This window comes from Artemia franciscana, chromosome 21, assembly GCF_032884065.1.
Source record: "Artemia franciscana chromosome 21, ASM3288406v1, whole genome shotgun sequence".
NCBI lineage: Eukaryota > Metazoa > Arthropoda > Branchiopoda > Anostraca > Artemiidae > Artemia > Artemia franciscana.
Genome location: NC_088883.1, coordinates 25,112,296 through 25,133,465, shown reverse-complemented (window position 1 = coordinate 25,133,465; position 21,170 = coordinate 25,112,296). Strand labels below are relative to the sequence as shown.

The 21,170-nt window shown below is 35.1% G+C and overlaps 1 protein-coding gene across 3 annotated transcripts in view; it reads left to right on the top strand.

Annotated features, from left to right (window-relative positions):
- Window positions 1-595: 595 nt before the first annotated feature.
- The window catches only part of LOC136041105 (protein kinase C-binding protein NELL1-like), a gene marked incomplete at its 5' end in the record, with an annotated part of 66,924 nt that continues 46,349 nt past the window's right edge, over window positions 596-21,170 (top strand). For 2 of the 3 annotated variants that reach the window (XM_065725663.1, XM_065725662.1), the window contains 4 exon segments: window positions 596-689; window positions 5,606-5,797; window positions 8,563-8,682; window positions 10,642-10,902. In XM_065725663.1, the coding sequence (XP_065581735.1) occupies window positions 596-689; window positions 5,606-5,797; window positions 8,563-8,682; window positions 10,642-10,902 (667 nt within the window). 3 annotated transcript variants of the gene reach the window in all.

Sequence of the window (21,170 nt, the reverse complement as noted above, 5' to 3'; positions counted from 1 at the left end):
AGAAATACTTACTTGCCTTTAGGCTTTAGGTGTGATAAAGAAAAATGCATTCTTTCGTATAATTGTCCAAGAGCCTATGGTTCTGATTGTAAAAGCACTCCAGAGAAATACTCACCTTAGTTACCCACTGAATAACATCACGTGACAGTTTTCAGAAGCCTAGATAGAGACAGTGAAAGATGCAGAAGCAGCAACGATATATATTTTAGCTCTCAGTTGCAATTAAGTTAAGCACCAGTTAATTTAGCAAGCCTTCTGTAGCTATTTAGCTTATTATAGATTCATTTTAATTAACACCAGCTTCTGGATCCCAGATCATTAACCTGGTCATAATTTATGTTTTCCAGGAAGATGGTAGATGGTAAGTGGATGGTAAGGATGGTAAGGTGGTGTAGCAGGTATAATAGGTTTCCAATATAATATACCCGTATGTTCAGTATAAATGACTGACATGCTTATAAATCAACGTTATGTATTGAGATCCTGGTAATTTATTATGATATCTCTTGCGCCAGAGCTTATTATGAATTAATTTTAATTAACATTAGCTTCTAGTGCCCAGGTAATTAATCTTGTAATAATTGGTCTTTTCCAGGGAGGTGAGGTGAGGTGCACACCAATTGCATGTCCAGTTACAAACTGTAAGAACCCAGTTCGGCGACTTGGCGAATGCTGTCCGGTCTGTCTCAGTAAGTTTATTTTTAATGTTTTGAATACTATAATTATAATATTTGTAAATTATAATATCTTGTAAATCTTATGTAATTTACAGTAAAAATATTTGAAATTTCCGCAAGAAACTGTGGATATATAGATAGGTGACAGGTTTTACACTAAAATGAATTCGAACTTAAAATGAAAACTGAAATTTGAATTTAGAATCGAAGTACCTTCAACACCTCTTGACATTATACTTCTTAACACCTTCAACTTAGCCTCTTTAACACCTCTTATAACATTGAACAATGCTGATGAGTTAATTGACCCTTTTATTACTATTACTGCTGCAATCTTATTTAAATATTAAGCCAATCTAAGTCTGAAAACTCACAAACACCCTCCCTAAATCCCTTCCTATTCAAGACGTCTCTTATGGCCACCTTTCATGACATTTCCCCCTCAAAATTCACTAATACTGACTTTAGCTGAACCAATGTTATTCCTTAGTAGAAGTGTCATACCTCACTCAAAGTAAAAAACAACAATGAGTTGCCACGTTGTGTAGATCTTAGTAGATCTGAGACAATTTTGCTTTCCACTATATCTCGACATGATGTTGCCAAACTTTCTAAGAAATATTACAATGTACGATTATGTAAGTTGCAGCCCCCCCGCCCAGCTCAGAAGACAGAAAATAAACGAAAGGCAGCAGCAGACTACGACAGTCGAAAACGCATGACTCTTTTTTAGCAGAAAATTAAAACTCCCTTTTCGAACAAGTTTTTTTGCATAAATTACTGTTTTAAGTATGGCTAGTCATACGGGTGCTAAAAACACTCAGTATATTATGAAGTCACTTTTTGTATAAATTAATGTCTTAAATGTTGTCTTTCAAACAGGTACTGAAAACAGTCCGTGTACAATTCCTGTGGGAAACTTCTAATAAGTTCTCCTTCATTTTTCGGACCTCCCACGTTTCAAGACCATGTAAAGCAGAGAAAAGAAAGATAAAGAAAGATAAAGATAAAGAGAAAAGATAAAGAAAGACAAACCACAAATTTCGTCTAGCTGCATTGCGACTTCATTTACTATATGTGCGCTACTATAATGTTTGCTGTTAAAAGAGAGAGAAAACAAAAAGCTAAAACAAAAACTGGAATATTTTAATTAAGATTAAAATTCTTAATTAACATTAAATTAAATTAATTAAGATAAAATTAAGATTGTTCAAATTCTTGCAACTAATTTCAAATGCTAAAAAAAACATGCGAGCTCCCATGTTTCAAAAATGTATCGTCCGTGGTATCAGTCACATACGGGACGCTGCTGCTACTACTGCTAACAATTTACGGCAGCATCAAGCCACCTGAGGCCACTGCAATTAAGCACGCTCTGCCTCCATCTCAATCTAATCAAAACCTATCTCTTTACACCCTCCCAGGAAATCCTCATTTTCCTTAAATCTTTCCATACGATATTTTACCACCTCAACCGAGGACGACCTGCTTTCCGTTTAGCCCCAAAAGGTTTATCTTTGTCAATCTGTCATTCTTCATCTGCCAAATGTACCCTAGTCATTTCAACCTTCATACGAGATAATATATATATATACGAGATAGTAAATAATTGTGTCAAAAAATTTACTTGAAAGTCACCTCTGTATCTAATGGAGAAAAAAACCATCAGAAACAAGAAAGAACGGCAAACAAACTTTAAAATCCTAAAAACAATCCAACGTCAGTTCAGTAAACTACAAATTTTTGACCCGTTGAATGCTAGATGATAAACCCTGGCTCTTTAGACACTCAAAACAATCCTGGCTCTTTAGACACTCAAAACGAACAGTAAGACTTTCTATCTCAACATTATTTTCTCTTTGCTTTGACCTTTCAAATCTGTTTTGCAAGCTATTACAGATTTATCAGAAATTAATTTCCTATGAGAATATAATGGGAAGTTTTCATCTTCCGAAGCCATTTCAAGTAATATTCCATTAGATAATGTAAATTTGGCATTTATCCAAATTGAAATCCAATCAAGAACAGTTAAAAGAGGGGCACGTGAGAGCGGAACATCAATACTTTTGAAATGTTTATGGAAAAAGCGTAAAAAAACAGTGTTTGAATCATAGAGATAGAAAAGAAAACAGGTCAAACTTGCAAAATATTGCAGTCAGATTTTGCCACAAATCTAAAGTCACTCAGTTCTGGATACTCACTATTTTAGAATGGTATAAAGAATAAATAGCGAAAACTTTCTATTTCTGTGGTTAAAATTTACGGACTCGGAAGTTTAAACTTTCAAATATTAGTTATCAGACAGCCCTGGTCCGTGCAATAGAATTTAAATCAAAATCATCCACTTCCCATTCAGATCGTAATTACAAGGCAGATAATTCTATTTAATAAGTATTAATTAAGCCAGAGGCTTTTGATCGAGTCTTTGCGTTTTTTTTTCGTTCGGTTTTTTTGTTTATTTTGTCTTGTACATTCAAAGTTAGCTATAGGCTAAAGGTCTAAATTCTAAAGTGGCAGAGAGTTGAATATCGTAGGCCTATTAGCTTTGGATTAAGATATGAAAGATTTATATAAGGACTAGTTCTTATGTAGAAGATCGAAATAGAGAAATATGAAAGAAAAGTTTTAACCCTTAATAATTACTTAATAGGTCTTTCTCACAAAATTTGAATTCAAGTAAAGATAAAGTCTCCAGGCTCGTTAGGGCTAAATCTCAGCCGCTCCCACTTACGGGAGAAAATACTCCCGATGGAAAAAAAATGGAAATCTCTGGGAAACCTCAGACAAGCAGCCGACAAGTTGCAGTAAGAATATGGAAATAGTGATAACAATCTTAATACTGGGGATGGGAGGGGGATGTATAGGGGAGTCCATGAAATAAAATTATTGGCACAAATTAATACTTGCAACTTGTACAAACTAGAGACAAATTTGCTGTAAGAAGAAAGCAAGAATCAATTTATTGGATGATAATAGTATTCAGTAGAAAAGATAAAAGAGGGTTAGCCTGTATATTGGTTATAAATCCGTGTCAAGGGAGTCAGTTCTGGGAAGGGGGAGGGGCAATATGAATCACCGCAAGCCACGTAGTTATAGTATTGCTCTAACAATTCATTTTGACAAAATATGACCATTTACATGTTTTATTAATTTTTTTAATTATATATTTCTATTCTATTTTGGTTAAATGGGTGTTCTCTTGGAGGGATCGTGTTGTCTTGTTTCAATTTACATTTTTTTTTAATTTAAATATTTATAATTTAATATGTTGCCTGTTCTTGATTATCCTATGGATATTGCCTTTGTATTCCACTATGTTTCTTCATTATTAAAAGAATTTCTTCATTGGATTGTTTCATACGTTACGATTTTGAAGATAGTCCTTTGTTTTTCTTTTCTCTTTTTTTCTTTGTATATCTCTCTCTCAGTGTCTCTTTCCTCTGACTCTTTTCTTCTCTATCTCTCTTTTTCTATAACTCTCTTTTTTATCGCTCTTCTCTCTCTCTCTCTCTCTCTCTCTGTATATATATATATATATATATATATATATATATATATATATATATATATATATATATATATATATATATATATATATATATATATATATATATATTTCATATATATATATTAATATATATACATATTTCTGTTTCTTTTGTATTGGGTTATGATAATTTAAAATAATCAACGATTAGCAAACAAATAAATTGAAATCTAAGTTCTTATATTTCTTAAAGTGAAATAACGTAAGTGTAATGTTCCTGAAAAAAGAAGCTATTAATTGTGTTATAGATAAATCTGTCTTTTAAGTAGGCTAAGGCAGCAACTACATTCTTTAAGGAAGCTTTTAAGGAGTTTTTTTGTTTTCATAATTGACTGAGTCCAACCACTAAGGGTTCATTTTTTACGAGGATGGTAGTTGAAGTCAGTTTTACCTCCCATCTTCGTGAAAACAACCGTTGTTTTGCATCCTGCTATTGTCCATCCTGCTCTTTGCTGGTTCTAAGGGAGATATTAACTTGATCTCTTTGTCGAGTTCAGGAGGTTGGATTAAGGGAGGTTGGAGCTAATCCAGTGCAGAAACACTTGATCACATGAGTAGATGACGTCCATATAGTTCTCATCTTCTTGAAAACGGGCCTGCACATTTGTTAAACAGATGTAGTGATTAAATAAGACAAAAACAGCTTGAAGTGGATAAATGACTGTCATTTAGCTGACATCTGGTTCTTCTGGATGATATTTCATCCAGCAAGTTTTCGAAATATGGCTTTTTAGTTTAGAGTTCAGATCTTCCTGGAAAGTTTCTCTCAAATTTTCATCGTGTATTCTACCAACATCAAAACGTCCGGGCAGGTAGTTACCCTCCCGGCATTTCAGCTTTAAATTAACCGTAGGCGTTACGAGATGATGATTAGTATTAGTATTTTGTATTGATCCATATTCTGGAAAGGTTTATAAAATCATGAGTATGATCCAAGTTGTAATTTAATCTTGCCCAGTGTGTGGGACGACGAAGGATAGCGTAGAGCATATTTTACGGCGAATGTCACACGCTTAATTTGGTGAGCCTTGCTCTTTTGAGGCTGGTAATTCCCAACCTCAAGATTAGTTTTCCCAGATGTTTCTCTTGTGTCAATTTTTTTGTGTACCCCATATCCTTGAGTAGCCCTGAGTAGCAATATATTCCATACATCCATCTATCTAAAAATTCATACAGCTTCCTTAAAAATTAGATGAAAATCACTGACAAATGTGCTTACAAAACAGTTAAAAAATGATAATCTTCAGTACTACTTTGAAAGAAAAATATCCTTCATATTACATTACCAATAACAACAAAATACTGACATCTATGGCCGTAGCAAACAATGTTTTTGGAGGAAAACGGGCCTTAAATAAATAATTCAATTAAATAATTATAGAGAAGTGTGTTTCTGGTGGAGTCTGGTACGACCATGGAGACAGAGAGGCATCTAGAGGCTGCAAAGTCACTGAATGTAGAGATGGCGTAATGAGATCAGTAGCTCTAAACCCAGCAGAAGTATGTCCTCCTCTTCCGTGTCCACCATCTGAACAAGTTTCGAAACAGGGAGAATGTTGCAAATTCTGTGTTGGTAAGTTATGTTACTCGAACTCATAGACAACAATTATATATTACTGCAGATATTACTGCAGATTATTTATTATGTTTCATCAGATATCTTACTTCGACATTATTGCAAACCTCAAATGGCCATCCAATCAGATGATTCGCTTCCTAAAGTTTGACGATATCCAACGACATTGCACGAATGGTGCTTTATCCAATCCGAGAGTCGGTGGCGCGTTATCTAATCCAATGACATACTGCGAAATTACACGGGCAGGCGGGTTTCATTAAATAGCCAATATAATTGAGGATCTCTTCGTTCAATTTATTTTGTTGGGAGTAAGATATCTGTATAAGCATCAATAATTTGTGATATTACTGTATGATGGAAGCCGGAGTTGTCACATTTTATTAAACAGTCATTTATTAAAGCGATCACTCCATGTTTGTTAGACAATATTTGTAAAGTGACCAAAAGTATTGAAGGTGATAAGTACTTGCAAGAGAACTTGTGATTATTCCAGACCTTATTTTTATTTTTCTTGATTTTCTCTAATAAAATTTGAATGTTCTGAATATGCTTACTTTTAACGAGTGGCATTCATGGAAACATTTCTAGAAGAAAATGAAGACAGACGAGTGAAAGCACCAAATTTTTCGACCACCAAACAATTGCCCAGTTGTATGTCTGTATTATATACCTTTTGTCTGTGCTTTTTCCCAACCTTAGTGGGTTTACTTATCCATGTTAATGCTTAGCTACTGTCCCTTTTAGGCCATATTTTTCTGGGAATAGGGATTAAGCATAGGGTTTTGAAGATTAGAATAGAGCCTTTTGCCAGAAGAACAGTAAAATAAGAAATTCGCCTGTTAGATAATAATTGATCCACGTATGAAGTGCAATGTTAATGCCTTATATGGTTTGTAGTGGCACTGAAGAATGGGATAATTTCCCCCATACCCTTATTCTCGTCCACTCTCATTTTAAAAATATATTTTTGTTTTCTATTTAAAATGCCCATTTTTATAATAAAACAAAATGACATCTTTAGATTTGAATGAATTCATTTGCCAGCCCCCCCCCCACTTTATTAATTGGTGCCACTGATTTTTGGTGATAGTCTGAAAGGGAATATTCTGCCAGATTGTCAAGGTTTTGGTCCCCTTTTGGCTGAAATAAACAATTTTAATTGGAATCCAGTTTTGGTAGATTAAGCAATTTGAGGTGCAACCTCAGAAAAGTAATGGAAACAAAGTATGACCAATTTTGTTTTCTTAATCATGTTTATTTAGGCTGATTTGAGTAAGTTCATTCGACTTCTGATAATAAAATAATCAAAATTCTCACACAAGATCCTGTAATTTACTGATTTTATGGAATTTGCTAATTTTACTGGATTTTACTGAGTTTAAAATACTAAGGACTATGACAATGAAATCACGTTGTTGTAATTGGCTTCAACTTACTTATATTAAACTTATAGCTTAAACTTATAAAACTTATTAAATTCAAAGTAAACTTAGCTTAAACTTACCGTTTGAAACTTAAACCATATATGTCTTAAAAAATTAGGAATTCAAATTCCAATGAAAAGGGCCTCCATGTGCAGTTATAGAGTTTGTGGCAACATTTTCTGCCAAACTTAAAATAAAGAGACGTGGGGAGAAAATCAGCAAAAAAAAAGCTAAGAATACATGACGCCAAACTGCTGAAGAGGGTATAGCTTCCCTCTGAAGTTATACCGTCTTTTTGTATCAACGATTGATAAATTTTACGCCCGCAAAACGTTGCTAAATTCAACTAAATAGCTTGCTTACTTATTTTTATGGTTCAACTTGGCAACACTGACAAAAATATTTTACTATCTTAAAAACCTTCGTAATAGTGAAAAAACCAAAACAAAAATAAATAGACCTAAGATAGGTCAAGAGGAGAGGGAGTTTTCATTTCGATGTTCTTGGTATTTTAACGTTAAAATTATTTTTCTAAACATTTTCAAAAAGTGAACTGAACACTTTGACTGTGGATTTTAGAATTAGAGGTTTCCTATTGAAATAAATTAGTTAGAAATAAGTTTAAATCGTGATGAGTAGCTTGCGAGACAAGAACTCTTAAAGTAAAGTGATTTAAATTCTAGCCATACAAGTAAACTAAATTAAACAAGGGAGTTATTCTCACGGAAATTCATGACTTGGCAAATTTTTTTGAAAATACTTGGTTTCAAAGGCGTATCCAGCATTTTTGTTCAGGGGGGAGGGGGATACGGTCTTGCTTGGTTTCCCAAGGTATTGGAAACGGGTAAGAACTGCAGAAAATACCAATATCAGCATCTGGGAAAGAGCAATACATGCAGTCAAATTTTATGATTAAACTATAAGCGGGCTTTTTGAAAGGGGTGGGTGTAGGAACTCTAGGTATCCATTTTGGGTCATATTTTGGACATATGGTACGATGAATGTTTGAAAGGTTCATTAATGTACCTCTGACCGCTCCACGTGGATAAGGCTGACGACGCTCTCAACGCCAAGCCGGTATGAGCATTAAGAAAGTAAACAGACGAATCTGGAGGTTCTTCTTTTAGGAGTTAATTTTTTTTCCTAGCAGAGTATTTTTTTCTAGAGTGTCAAACATATCCAATGAATACTTTAGCCATGTCAAATTCCAACCTGGTTTGGCTAATCGACTGTTCTAACAATATTCAAGGACGCTTAATTGATCAAAAAAAATATTCTGTCAAAAATTTGGGGTTAAACAAAAATTGAAATTTTGACATTGGATTGACATTTTAGGAGCAGACTATTGCAGACAAGGCCATGAATGTCATGGCAATGCGAGTTGTATCAATCTTCGAACTGAATTTTTGTGTCAGTGTAATCCAGGATTCTATGGAGATGGGAAAAATTGTACTGGTATGTTTTTGAGCATTGACGCTGCATGCGCTACGGCTTTTTTATATTTGTCAATAATGTATGGCTGCTTTTTTGCTTTTTGAAGTTAATTTTAGTAGTTGTAAATCAGACCTTATTATGTTTGCAGACTCTCAGTGTAGACTACGCATTCCTGATTCTTACCCAGTGCTCCCTCCGGATAATTTTGGTTGATTCAGGCTTAAATTATACTGGTGCTGGTTAAATATCAAAATAAACATTGTTGCAAAATACGACTATATTGCTACAAAAAAAAAGAAAAATAAAAAAAACAAAAAAAAAAGAAAAAAAAACAAGGGAAACTTTGGTCTGTCAATAAAAATTCAAACGAGCAAAAATCCTTATCGATAGTGATTTTAATTCACTGAAGCTTCACTGAACAATAGGTAAATCCACTTTTTCATGGCTGAAATAAAAGTAATTTTACTTTATATTTTATCAAAATTATGAAACCAAATAATTTGAATATGCAAGGCTATTAAGCTGAATCGATAAACAAATCAATTTGACAAATAAAACCAATTGATAAACAAAGTTAACTAAAAACGAGAAATATTTAACTGAAATAAGGGTTATCTTGCCTCTGTGTTATAATGCCTCAGATTTTCATTTTCTATTTCTTTTTCTTGGTTTAAATTTGGTTTTGCTTATTTTGTGTTGTCTTTTTTTTTCAAAATAAACCCATTTGTATGCATTTGTCGGGTTACTATTGAGCATTTTGGAGATTTCTGTTTAACGCCCAACCATCATGAATGGCCTCCGTTTTTAGGTTAATTCATGTAAATTATGTACTTTTTTGCAAATTTCTCATCTTGTCTAGGTGATATGAATGACGAAAAGTTTAGCTATTAGATAGATTTTGTATCTACTAGATAGCATATAGGTACGCCTAGCATATTATTTAAATACGGTGGAGTCATGCGATGCGTGGTCAGACTCATGTGATACAGAATTATTGTCTGTTTACCTGTCTATTTCTGTTGCTTCTGCCTGCTTCTATGGAAGAGGCCAATGTTGGGCTATCTATAGACTGCTTAGTGGGCTGGATTAGTGACCATTTTGAGTTAGTTGAATGTTTTATAGTACCTATTTTGTTGATAGATGCAAAAACTAATGTAAAAGAACCGGAAGTAAATGGCCCACTAAGATCTGCAAAGTTAGGAAACTTAAAAAGTTAATATTCACTTTAAACCAAAATAACTAATAGCACCATAGAAAATCCAAAATCTATGAATAGCGTGTTTTTTTTCTTGATTTCAACGTCATGTTTTTACTGCTGGAGCGGAAATTTGAAGTGACTGAAAGCTCATATCAACATTAACTTGTTCCTAATTATTGCCTACTGTTACTATTGCCTTCTTACTGCTTTTCATATTCATTTTACACGTAGGAAAACACTCCACAGCTTCCCTCTTTTCCAATTTCAAAAATTACGGCTAAACTCTTAATTCTGATCCGTCAGTCACAAATTCTATTCTGAATATTCAAATTCAAATTCTCTTTCAACAAATATTGTTGAAATATAGAAATTATGAATGGGATGCATAATTGGAGCTGTAGTCGTACGCAGTTTTCATTTGATTGACAAGTGGGAATATAACTCGGCCTGGAGGGGCTTAAGCAATTTTTTTTGGGGGGAGGGTGGTGGGTAGTATTGAAAAATCAACCTTATTTGTTTATAAAGAAGTGAAAAAATTTAGAAAAGAAGTTCGTGAAAAATTTAGGATCTGTTACCCCCCTCCACAAATATCCCTAGCCTGGGTATTATCCTGATTTATGCGTTTTGTAGCAACTAGAAAATTAAATTTTTTGCTTTATGGATAAATAAATTAATAAATAGACAGATTTTTGGCCCCTACCTTTTTCAACAACCTTGATAAAAAAAATTAAAATTATCTTTATTCCTTCTCTAAGATAAAAGCTTTTCACCTTTTTTTCCAGATATAGATGAATGCACCACGTTGGGTGGAAAAGAAGGTCACCACTGTGGAAACAATACCATCTGTGTAAATAGCATCGGGTCTTATACGTGTCAGTGCATTGAAGGATACGCCCGTGAAGATAACTTTACATGCTCTGAGATTGATGAATGTGCTGTAGGATTGCATAATTGTGATGCTAATGCTCATTGTACTAATATTCCGGGTGGATACAAATGTGACTGTACAGCTGGTTATGAAGGGGATGGCAAATATTGTAAACGTAAGTTCCAGTTCTAATTTGGGACCTAGGTTACGAGCAGAAATTATTCTAATTGGAATAGTCTATATTACTTTTTAAGGGAAAGGTAAGGTTAAAAAAAATTTTTATCATATAACAGTGTCATATCGTTTTTGATTACAGCAAAATTAACTATTCTTACATGTTTTTTTTCAGGGGAATTAAATCCGCCTTCCTTACCAGGGACGTAGCTAGGATAAGGCCTCAACCCCCTTGATTTCCCTAATGTCTGAGCGCTTTTTATTCAAATTATCAAAAAGCTTTTTGTTATTGTCCCATCCCCTCATTAAAGAAAGATCTTATGTACGCGTTTTCCCCTTTACTATAAGTGCTCTTGACTTCTCCTCCGCTTAACCATTGGCTCTGGATCCAAAAATGACATAATGGTATGCTCCACCTTTCTTTTTCAGATTGAGCTGATCAAGAAGAAAAACTGAAGATTTTGGTTAGTTATTTTTGAAATCACTTTTTGAGTCGATTATTTTCCAGTCTATTTAGGCATATCCTCAATTAGACCCTTGTGAGCCTAAACATATGCTGTAAAGATTCTTTTTTTAAAGAAAGAAAGGGTTTATTAATCAACAATAAACATAAAAAAACCTGAAGCAAAGCTTGTTTAGGTAAATAATCACCCCACTAGGCCTAAATATAAATCAAATTATGAAAGGTGACGACAATCAACCACCAAAAACAAAACAAGAAACGACAAAAATAAAAATAAAGAATCATTTGGTACCCCCCTTCATCAATCTCTCAAACCAAAAAATCCATCAATTTGACTAATTTTGATCGACGATTTGGTTGACAATTTGATAAACAAAGAAACCAGAGAGCTCATCACACATCCTTCTCGTAAACCCTAAATTGTTTTTTCAGCAATTTTCGCAACTTACTAGGGTTAGTTTTTTGTATAATACTATGTGGCAAAGGTATTCCACGAACTAGGGCAAACATGGCGCACAGAAAACTTTGATTATTTAGTAACTGTTCTACGATTCTTAGACTAAATTGATTCCTATACCAGCATAATACTCCTTGCATTGCATGCTGGTTGCATGCGTGCAACCAGCATGCATGCTGGTTGCACGCATGCTGGTTTTGCATCCTTGCTGGTGAACAGTTGAAGCTGGTAAAAAAAGACCACTGAAGCACTTTGGTAACAAATTATTTTGGTGCTCAAACATAAAAGAGCATTATAAAATTTCACTAGAACAAAATGGGCAACATCTTAAGTTCAACATGCCTGAGCTTCAATGAAAAACGTTTATTTACATCTGTAAGTGCTCAAACCGCATTATTATTTAGCACTCTCAATGGATGAAGAACTGTGAATACAGAAGACCATATAGTAATACTGTATACTAGCTGTGAATACACAAGAGAAATAAAGTGTCCTTAGGATAGTATCCGGGAAAGTATGCTTAATTTTTTTTTTATTATTACGATGCTGTGAGTAATCTTGGCAGAAATATGACGAACATGATTCTTAAAGCTGACGCATTCAGCTCCAGGAAACTTCCCTGATTTATCACGTAAGATGATGTTTCCACTTAACTGAATCTGCTCATACCAAGGATAATAATTACTGCTTCAACCATATATCACCAAGGAGCTCTTCTTGTGGTTTAACTTCAGTTTATTCAGTCTCATCCATTTTTCAATGTATAGCATACCACTTTTTAGAAGATTTAACAGCCGCTTTTCTGTCCTAGCAGCCGCCGTATAATGGGTATTATCTGCCAAGCTCAGTAAAATAGTCTTAACCTTAGAAACTTCACTAGTTGACAGACTACAGATTACCAGGCAATTATTCAGATCATTAAAATAGATAAAAAAAAACAATAGGAGCCTAGAACTGAAACCTTGAGGAACGCCACATTTTATACTTTTGTTACTTGATTGAAAATGCCCTATTTTAACTTACTGGGTCCGTTTATTTAGAAAAAAACTTGTTGATTGCAATAAATTACAACTAATACCACAATTCTCCAGGTTTTTTAATTTAATATTTCATAATCCACGCAGTCAAAGGCCTTCTTAATATCTTAAAATACTGAAGCAACTTTCAGACTACAGTCCAACGCATCATTAACAAATTACGTTAAAAATAGAATATCTTGCTCCGTCGACATTGTGTTTCTGAAGCCAAATTACAATATTCAGTGGAAATTTATTTAACCGTAAGCTCCCCGGACTTATGGCCTTGGGACTGCTTCGGATTGGGGGTTGTAGCAACAGCATCATGCGTGCTGGAGGCTACGTACTTATTCTTGCAGTATTGTACGGCCTTGGGACTGCTTCAAGATTTGACGATCATAGGAACATCATCGTATTAGTTGGTGGCTGAATACTTGTACTTGTTCGGCCTTCAGCCTTATTTGGATTGGCGGTCATGGGAACATAATCATATTGTCTGGGGGCTACATACTTGTACCTGCACTTGTAACTTTGTACAGTATTGAGATTGCTGCAGGATGTGATGGCCGCGTGAACATCATCATATTGGCTTGGGGGTACTTACTTGAACTTTTACTTGCATCAGGGTCAGGCTTGCCTTCAGTTAGGACAAATTTTTTTTTATGCCTTCAGTAGGACGAAAAAAAAACCGGAAATCCTATCGTTATTTCCAAATCAAAGCGGTCCCAAATAATGTTTCATACAAAACTTGGATGATATGTTCTAAATTCATCAATGGAAAATGCGTGCAAATGTCAAAGGGGAGTATCTGCAGTATGTATGGCACAAGCCTAAAAGAATTCAAGGATCTTCCCTAATTCCCAGTACCAAATCTCTTCTGTTCTGTAATATGTCTGCACGACATTTCCTAATTTCAATGAAGTGAAAAGAATGTTGGTATCTTAAAACATTCCCAAACTCAAAACGAACCATTTTCTAACTTCTGTTAGTTAGAAAGAATTCAAAGATCTTATCGTCGTTGTTAAGGTCAATCTGGCTCCCAAAATTATGCACTATCTCTGCACGATATTTCCTTGTTGCCATAAAGCAAAAAGAATTCTTATATCCTATGATCGCTCCCAAAACAAAACCATATATTTTCTAATTTCAGTAAGGTAAAAGAACTCCAAAGTCTTATCATCATTTTCAAGGTTCAGGTTGTTCGCAAACCCGTTCTGTACTATACCTGCACGACATTTTCTAATTTTAGTAGGTTAAAAATAATTCGGAGATCTTATCATGTTCCCGAAATCAAAGGCTATTTCATTATTTCCTAATTTTACTGGCAAGGAAAAATAAGGTTTCTAAGCTTTTTTCCGGGAACCTTGCTTTGTTTGAGCGTTTATATAAAGATAATTTATATCAAAAATTAGAGTGTATAGCTTAGTGATATGGCTTCATTTTGGTATGTTTATAAAGGTACTTATATGTATGTTTGGCATGTATATTTTTTTAAATAAAAAGCAAAATATATTAAATTGGAATACCCATTGAGAGATTTTTGAAGCGGGGAGAAGGAACGCTAGAAGTATTGTTGAATATGTGCGAGTTGTTCTCTTTGTTTTGAAAAACAAAATACAAGAAAATAAAAAATAGCCGAAAATAAAACAGCCCTAGCTTCAACGAATTTCAAGCCGGACAGTCCTGGTTGAACTTCATTGAAGTCATGATGCTGTTTCAAAAGTTTAAAAAAACAAAAATTAACTTTAAAGTCTGTACTTTAATGCAAGTTTCTTTTTTATATTTTCGTTTGTGTTGTGCTGTGGACGGCTCTTAGACACAGGGTCGAAATATTCATTTAGATTTCGCATTCCACTATCTTATAGAAACAAATTGCCGATTGTTCTACTTGTATTTTTTTGTTTATGATGGAAAGGCAGTGTGGTCTTCTTCGCTATTTATTTTTTGTAGCCATGATCCATGTGGCTTTAAAGCATTAGATATCTACATATATATACTATGTCCGTTGACTCTATTTTTTATGTTTGTTTTTGTTTTGTTTTTTTTTGCAATGGCCCGAAGATGCTTTCATAGCAATAAATATATGTCCATATTTATCTATCTATTTGTGGTATGTTGATAAAGTAATACCAGGCAGTGTTTGGTATTGTGGGTGCTGACTTTTTGCCCCAATGTTCCACATGTCAAATTCTTGATGTTGGTGACTATTTAGTCATTGACAATATTGAATATTGACGATTTTGTTTTAAATTGTTGAAAAAGGGACAATTTTTTTCTTTTTTTAATGAAGTTTAAATCAAGGAGGCACACTCGTGCTTCTTTAGAGAGGCGAACCACGAATATGTTAAGCGATCTTCGGTTCCAGTGGTCGCAGAGGGATGGGGAGGGATGCATTTCGTAGCCCGAGCTCCAACTAAGAAACCTGCCAAATTTCATCCCCCTCCGACTTTTCCTTCATGGGGAAAATCTGGCCGAAAGTTTCGACCCGTCAACCCCAGCCCCCCTTTAACGTTGTCCGATCGGGCTGAAATTCACAAGTTAGCCCAGGAGCTTATCTGCGGAATTTCAGCTTGATCCAATAACTCCTTCCCTGTTTTCCAGAAACCACGCATAGCCACTTAATGTTCATATTCTCCTTTTGTTTTGTTTTTTCTGAGACGCCTACAGGTTACAGCCGACATCGGATCTGGGTGTACGAAGACTCATTCGACGCGGAATTCTCCGAGTAATTTTCCTGGAAAGTTTCGTCGGAAAATCTTAACCCCCCGATTTTCTAGCTTAGAAAAACCAATTTCCCCATTGAAGGTAAAATTTTCTCTTGTAATAACATCACTTGTTTGAAAAATTCTTACACGATCAGCAGCTTGGCGCAGCGGAAGCGTGCTGGGCCCATAGCCCAGAGGTCGGTGGATCGAAACCGCTAGCTGCTAATTTTTTAAAATTTGTAAAATTAGGTAATTTTGTCAGTTTGAATTTATTGATACAGAAAGGGAGAAAATAAACATGGAAACATGTGGTCAGAGTTACATACTGGAATGTTCACAAGAATTTATACTGAAGCGGGGGTAAGGCTTGATGGAAGCAAGTTAAAGAACCATTTAAATTGATTTCCTAATTGAAGCCGTTGGTGAAATTTTCTATTGTAATAACTTGTTTGATAACAAGCATAACAGCAGCTTGGCGCAGCGGAAGCGCGCTGGGCCCATAAACCGGAGGCGGGTGGGTAAAAACCACTAGCTGCTAAATTTTTAATTAAGCTGCTAAACTATTAAAACTATCAAAATTAGATAATTTTGTCAGTTTGAATTTATTGATACAGAAAGCGAGAAAATAAACATGGAAAATTACTAATAAATTACATCCACCATGGATTGTAGAAAAACGTACAGAAATAATATGAAAAAACTTCGTTTTCTTGAAGAGTTAAAGAGGCTGCGTCCCAAAGTCGAACCTTAAAACGTACAGGAATTAGGAGAGGCGAAACCCCCCGCTTTTAAAGACTCTTTTGTACAGGTCTTTTGTTGTGGGGGGCTACCGCCCCCCTAACCCCCCGCTCTTGGCTTTTGAAAGGCCCTCTTTTAATTAACAAAAAATTGAAATGAATGAATAATGGAATAACTTCGAAAAATGTTAAACACAAGAGGTCAGGAGAACCATTACGCCGAAACTAGTAATTAGTAACAATGAAGTCCCCCCACAACAAAAAACCTGTACAAAAATTTTTCATATTATTTCCTTCTAGAAGAGGTCTTGGTGATATCATCATTTTAGCGGGGTGAATAGACGAATATGAGGCTTGTCCGGTTGGTGGAAGTTACAGCTGCAAACTTGTCACAAAATGGCTTGTTTTAGAGGGAACATTTACCTACAACCACCTACAAAATATTGATTCTTCGTGTTGTTTTTAGTAGTACTTTATGACATCATGTCGTCGAAGTTTTGCTTATTTTCGTCATTATAAGCTCCAAAACGGAGGAGGATTTGCTAGATATTTTTCAGAGAAATAGCCTACCGATGGTTTTGAGTACCCATCTGACTGACGGGAATTTCGAAAAGTGAGCCGTAGTAAAATTGTGGTCCAGCCCTTTCTTTCTAGGGCTATACTAAGGCTGAGTTGGCTAGAACACATTCTCCGAGACGCATGACAGATTGCCAAAGATCTTCCTTGTCAGTGGTTGATCCAGGTGGGGTGGTTATGGCCCTCCTAACATAGTGGTGGATTCCGGGTGATTAAATATCATATTTTCACATGAAATCATTTTTTTTTAGAGGATGAACAGATTTTTTTTATAGTGGGGTGGTTTTTATAACTTACTATGTTTTGTATGAATATTTTTGTATCATTTTAATTTTAACAGATTTATTAGAACTGCAACACTCACCAGATTTGAGGTTAGATGTATGACCATTTGCACTACCTATCTACGACGTATAATTGTTGAGGTTCCCTTTAAGTTGCTGGTATTTGTTTGTTCGCAAGTTTATCCGAGTATCCTATTGTACGCCCCCACTAAAAAAACAAATCCCAAATCCACCCTTAGTTCTCGTCGGCCAAAAATCTAGGGGTAGATGTAAAGCAGATCGTCCTTGAATGGGGTGGGAGGAAGTCGTAAGGAATAATGTTAGGGAAATGGGAATTTTTGGGTGGGTGTAAAGAGGGAGGCTTTGAATGGATCGGGATTGTGTAGGGCCGTGCGTAGCTGTGCTGGCCTAAGGAGCCTTGGTGCTGCACTGAGTTGTTAGTAGTAGTAGTAATAGTAGTAGTTTTATAAGTTTTAAATTGTCCAAAAATTAATTAAAAACAAAACTGATGCATTTTAAGGGGTCAAAGACTTGACTTCTATCAATTTTTTTTACTTGTATTAACATAATAAACAGAAATACAAATTATTACAAATATAAATCAATAGGCTTGGGAAAATTTTTAATTTTGCTAACGCGTAGTGATAAACTACATAAAAATTCCTAAGGGCATCCTAAATTAGTATAAAAAAGGAAAAAAAAACCTACACAAGTATTCCTAGAAGTATCCTAGACTAACTAAAATAAAAACAATATTAAACAAGGACAATCGCTTTCTCCCAAACAACCCCGGAATAACAACCACCATCCAGATACAACTCCATCCACCCCCCACCCCACCCCTTCAACCCGCTTCTCCCTCCAGCCCTATAACCCACTCATCCCCCCCCCAAAGAAACCCACAAGAAATACTCTTTTAATCTATTTTTAAACTCTGGGAGGTGCTCCGCCACCCAAACGCTCACAGAAAGTAAATTTCATACAGAAGGGCCAAGATACTTCGAAGTAAAGCTAGATCTTACACTATTTTCATCCTCCACAACCAAGTTCTCACATCTTCTTGTATCATGCTCATCAACGGAACTTCTGAAACGGTAAAACTCATTAAACATTTCCGGGACTAGATTATGCACACAATTAAACACAAACAACGCCACTTGATAGTCCCTTATCTGTCCAACATTGAGTAGTCCTAGCGACTTAAAGCCTGCGCTGGTCTTTTTCACATTATTTAAGTACTTTACAATAATTCTTGTCGCTTGATTTTGTAGAATTTGCACACGCTTGTAATTAACATAAAATTGCTGTTCCAAACCTCCACATCCATATGATATATACGGGTAGATTATTGCAAAATATACCATGCAAAGAGTACGTTCCGGCAGAATGTGCTTCAGTCTTCTGAGAATGCCAACTCTACCTGCCATTTTGTTGGAAATTAAGTCGTTATGGTCCTTCCACGAAAGATTAGAATCAATATAGAAGCCAAGGTACCGTAGTGACTTCACTTGTTAGACAGGCTTTGCACGCAATATGACTTTACCACTTACATCAAGAGAGTCACCCACTCTATCAAATGTAAGTGAAAACGTCTTCTTTACATTCACTGACAGCAAAATTAAACTTGTAAACTCCTCCAGTCTTTTGAGAGCATTATTAGTTTTTGCTATTAAATCATCAACTGATTTTTCAAATACGGTTAGCGCAGTGTCAACCGCAAAATAATTAATACACACATTCTGCAGATAAAAGCGCATCATGTCCATGTAAACTAGATAAAGTAAAGGGCCCAGCACAGAGCCCTGAGGTACACCACACTTCCCAGGAAAAGACGATGAGACTACATCATTTAAAACGACTTTAAGGGACCTACCATAAAGAAGACTCTCAAAACATCTTAGAAAAACTCAATTTATTCCAAATTTCTCATCGATGAAGCAACACTTCGTTTTCAACACCGTCAAACGCTTTTCTATTGTCAACAAAAATACACATAGGTTCGTTACCTGAGTTTAATGCTCAGTTAACACTCTGAACCAGGTACTGTAAGGCGGGCGTCGTGGAAAGACTCTTACGAAACCCAAACTTTGTCCAAATCAAGAGCCTATTCGTCTGAAGGAAATTATACAGCCCTTTATATATACTACTTTCTCCAGTATTTTGAAAAGATAGGTAGAATTGATGTGGGTCTCCAGTTTTCTATAAGTGTCTTGCGACCACTTATGTGAAGGGGAATGATCTTCACCCCCTTAAACTGCAACAGAAAACTTCTTTTTTGTTGGGAAAGATTAATGGTAAAAACTGGACAGAGAAGGATATATCCTAAAATCGCTTTAAGAGCTCGAAAAGACAAACCACCAACACCGGCAGAATTAGACTTAAGCAACTGCACAACTTTACGCACTTCTTCACTAATGCATGGCTGAAATTCCATATTAATGTTTCACCACTGACGTCATTAATAGCATTGCAGTTCATTTCATTATATTTATAGCTAACACTAGACTGCATCTCGGAGCCAATATTCGAGAAAAAATTAGCAAACCTATTTACAATTTCAGTTGAACCACCCCGGTTATATCCTTCCAAATTAATGTCTGCCGTGGTCTCTTTTCCCTTGCTACCCATGATCTCATTTGAAAATAATCAGAATATTTTCCAAAATAATCAGACATTACTTTTCTCCTCAGTTTATTCACCAGATTTCTTTGCTTAAAAAAAAAAAAAAGACTCATCACTTTTGGAATCCAAGTATGTTTCATAAAACCAATTTCTTAATCCTATTTGGTCAATTATCTCCTCTGTTATTCATGGTTTACTTTGATTTAAAAACTGTTAATGGACCCATTCTTTCGTAAATGGGGTAAGTCACTTCCATCAGGCAATCCAGGGCTTTAGAGGGCATTCTTTCTCTTCAGACAACTGACTCCAGTCTATTACACTCACTTCCTCTGAAAATTTTAAAGATTTTATTTTTCATCAGCCGAAATCTTAGTTTTTTTCCGGACTCGTTTAACACTACATCAAATAGCAGCTGACAGTGGAAGATGATTAGACTCAAGAAACTTGATCATTTCCGGAAAACTTCGATTCAAATCAATTGAAGGAACAAATACATTCTCATTAATCGTTGTAGATTGCCTTTTGATTCTCGTTAGAATATTCACAACTGGATATAAATCATTTGCTATCATAAAAATTTAAGAAATCACCATTTTGACTAAATAGACCCAATAAATTAAATTAAATATATGACTATATGACTAACATCATTTGGGACTTTATCAAGGAGCTCAATAAAACCGTCGGTAAACTCGTTTAAGTGAGCACTAGGAGGCTTATACACCATGCTAATTAATTTTTAATTTTATTTTGTTATTAAATTCTATGTCTACTGAAAGAATTTCCACCTTACCTTCTCTCCATATACTAAGATCTCTCCATATGCTCCTGATCCCTTCCTCCACCAAGAGTGCAATACCATCTCGGCCTAGTGAAGTACGATTTTTGACAAGTAGGTTGTTGCCTGGAAATGAATAAAGGGAAAGAGCCTGATTTACAAACAAAAATTTAACATAGCCCTACGACATCAAACGGGGAAGAAAAATCATCTAGTAAATTGAGTATATCACAAGGGCATTCCAAGAACATAAATCAAACACTAGTCATTCTCAATTGATGAAAACTCATATGGCGCACGAAGATAAACACTATTTTTCAGCTTTAACTGTGTTATAGGTGATTCATCGTCACGGGCCATTCCTCTAAATAGATAATCCTCCAGGCTAAATTTTCCTACTTCAGGAAAAATAAGAAAAGCAACAACAACAAAAATAAGTAAAATAAAAACAAAAAATAACAAAAAACAAAACAAAAAATAAACAAACACAAAAAAACACTAACCATAACACCTGAGACTAAATTTAGCTAGCAATATAGCAGATTTTCTTGACTGCTGACTTAACAATAGGCTTTGCCAATATCTGACCCTGATCTGACCAGGCGTTTCGCTGACCATACTTGTCTTTCGC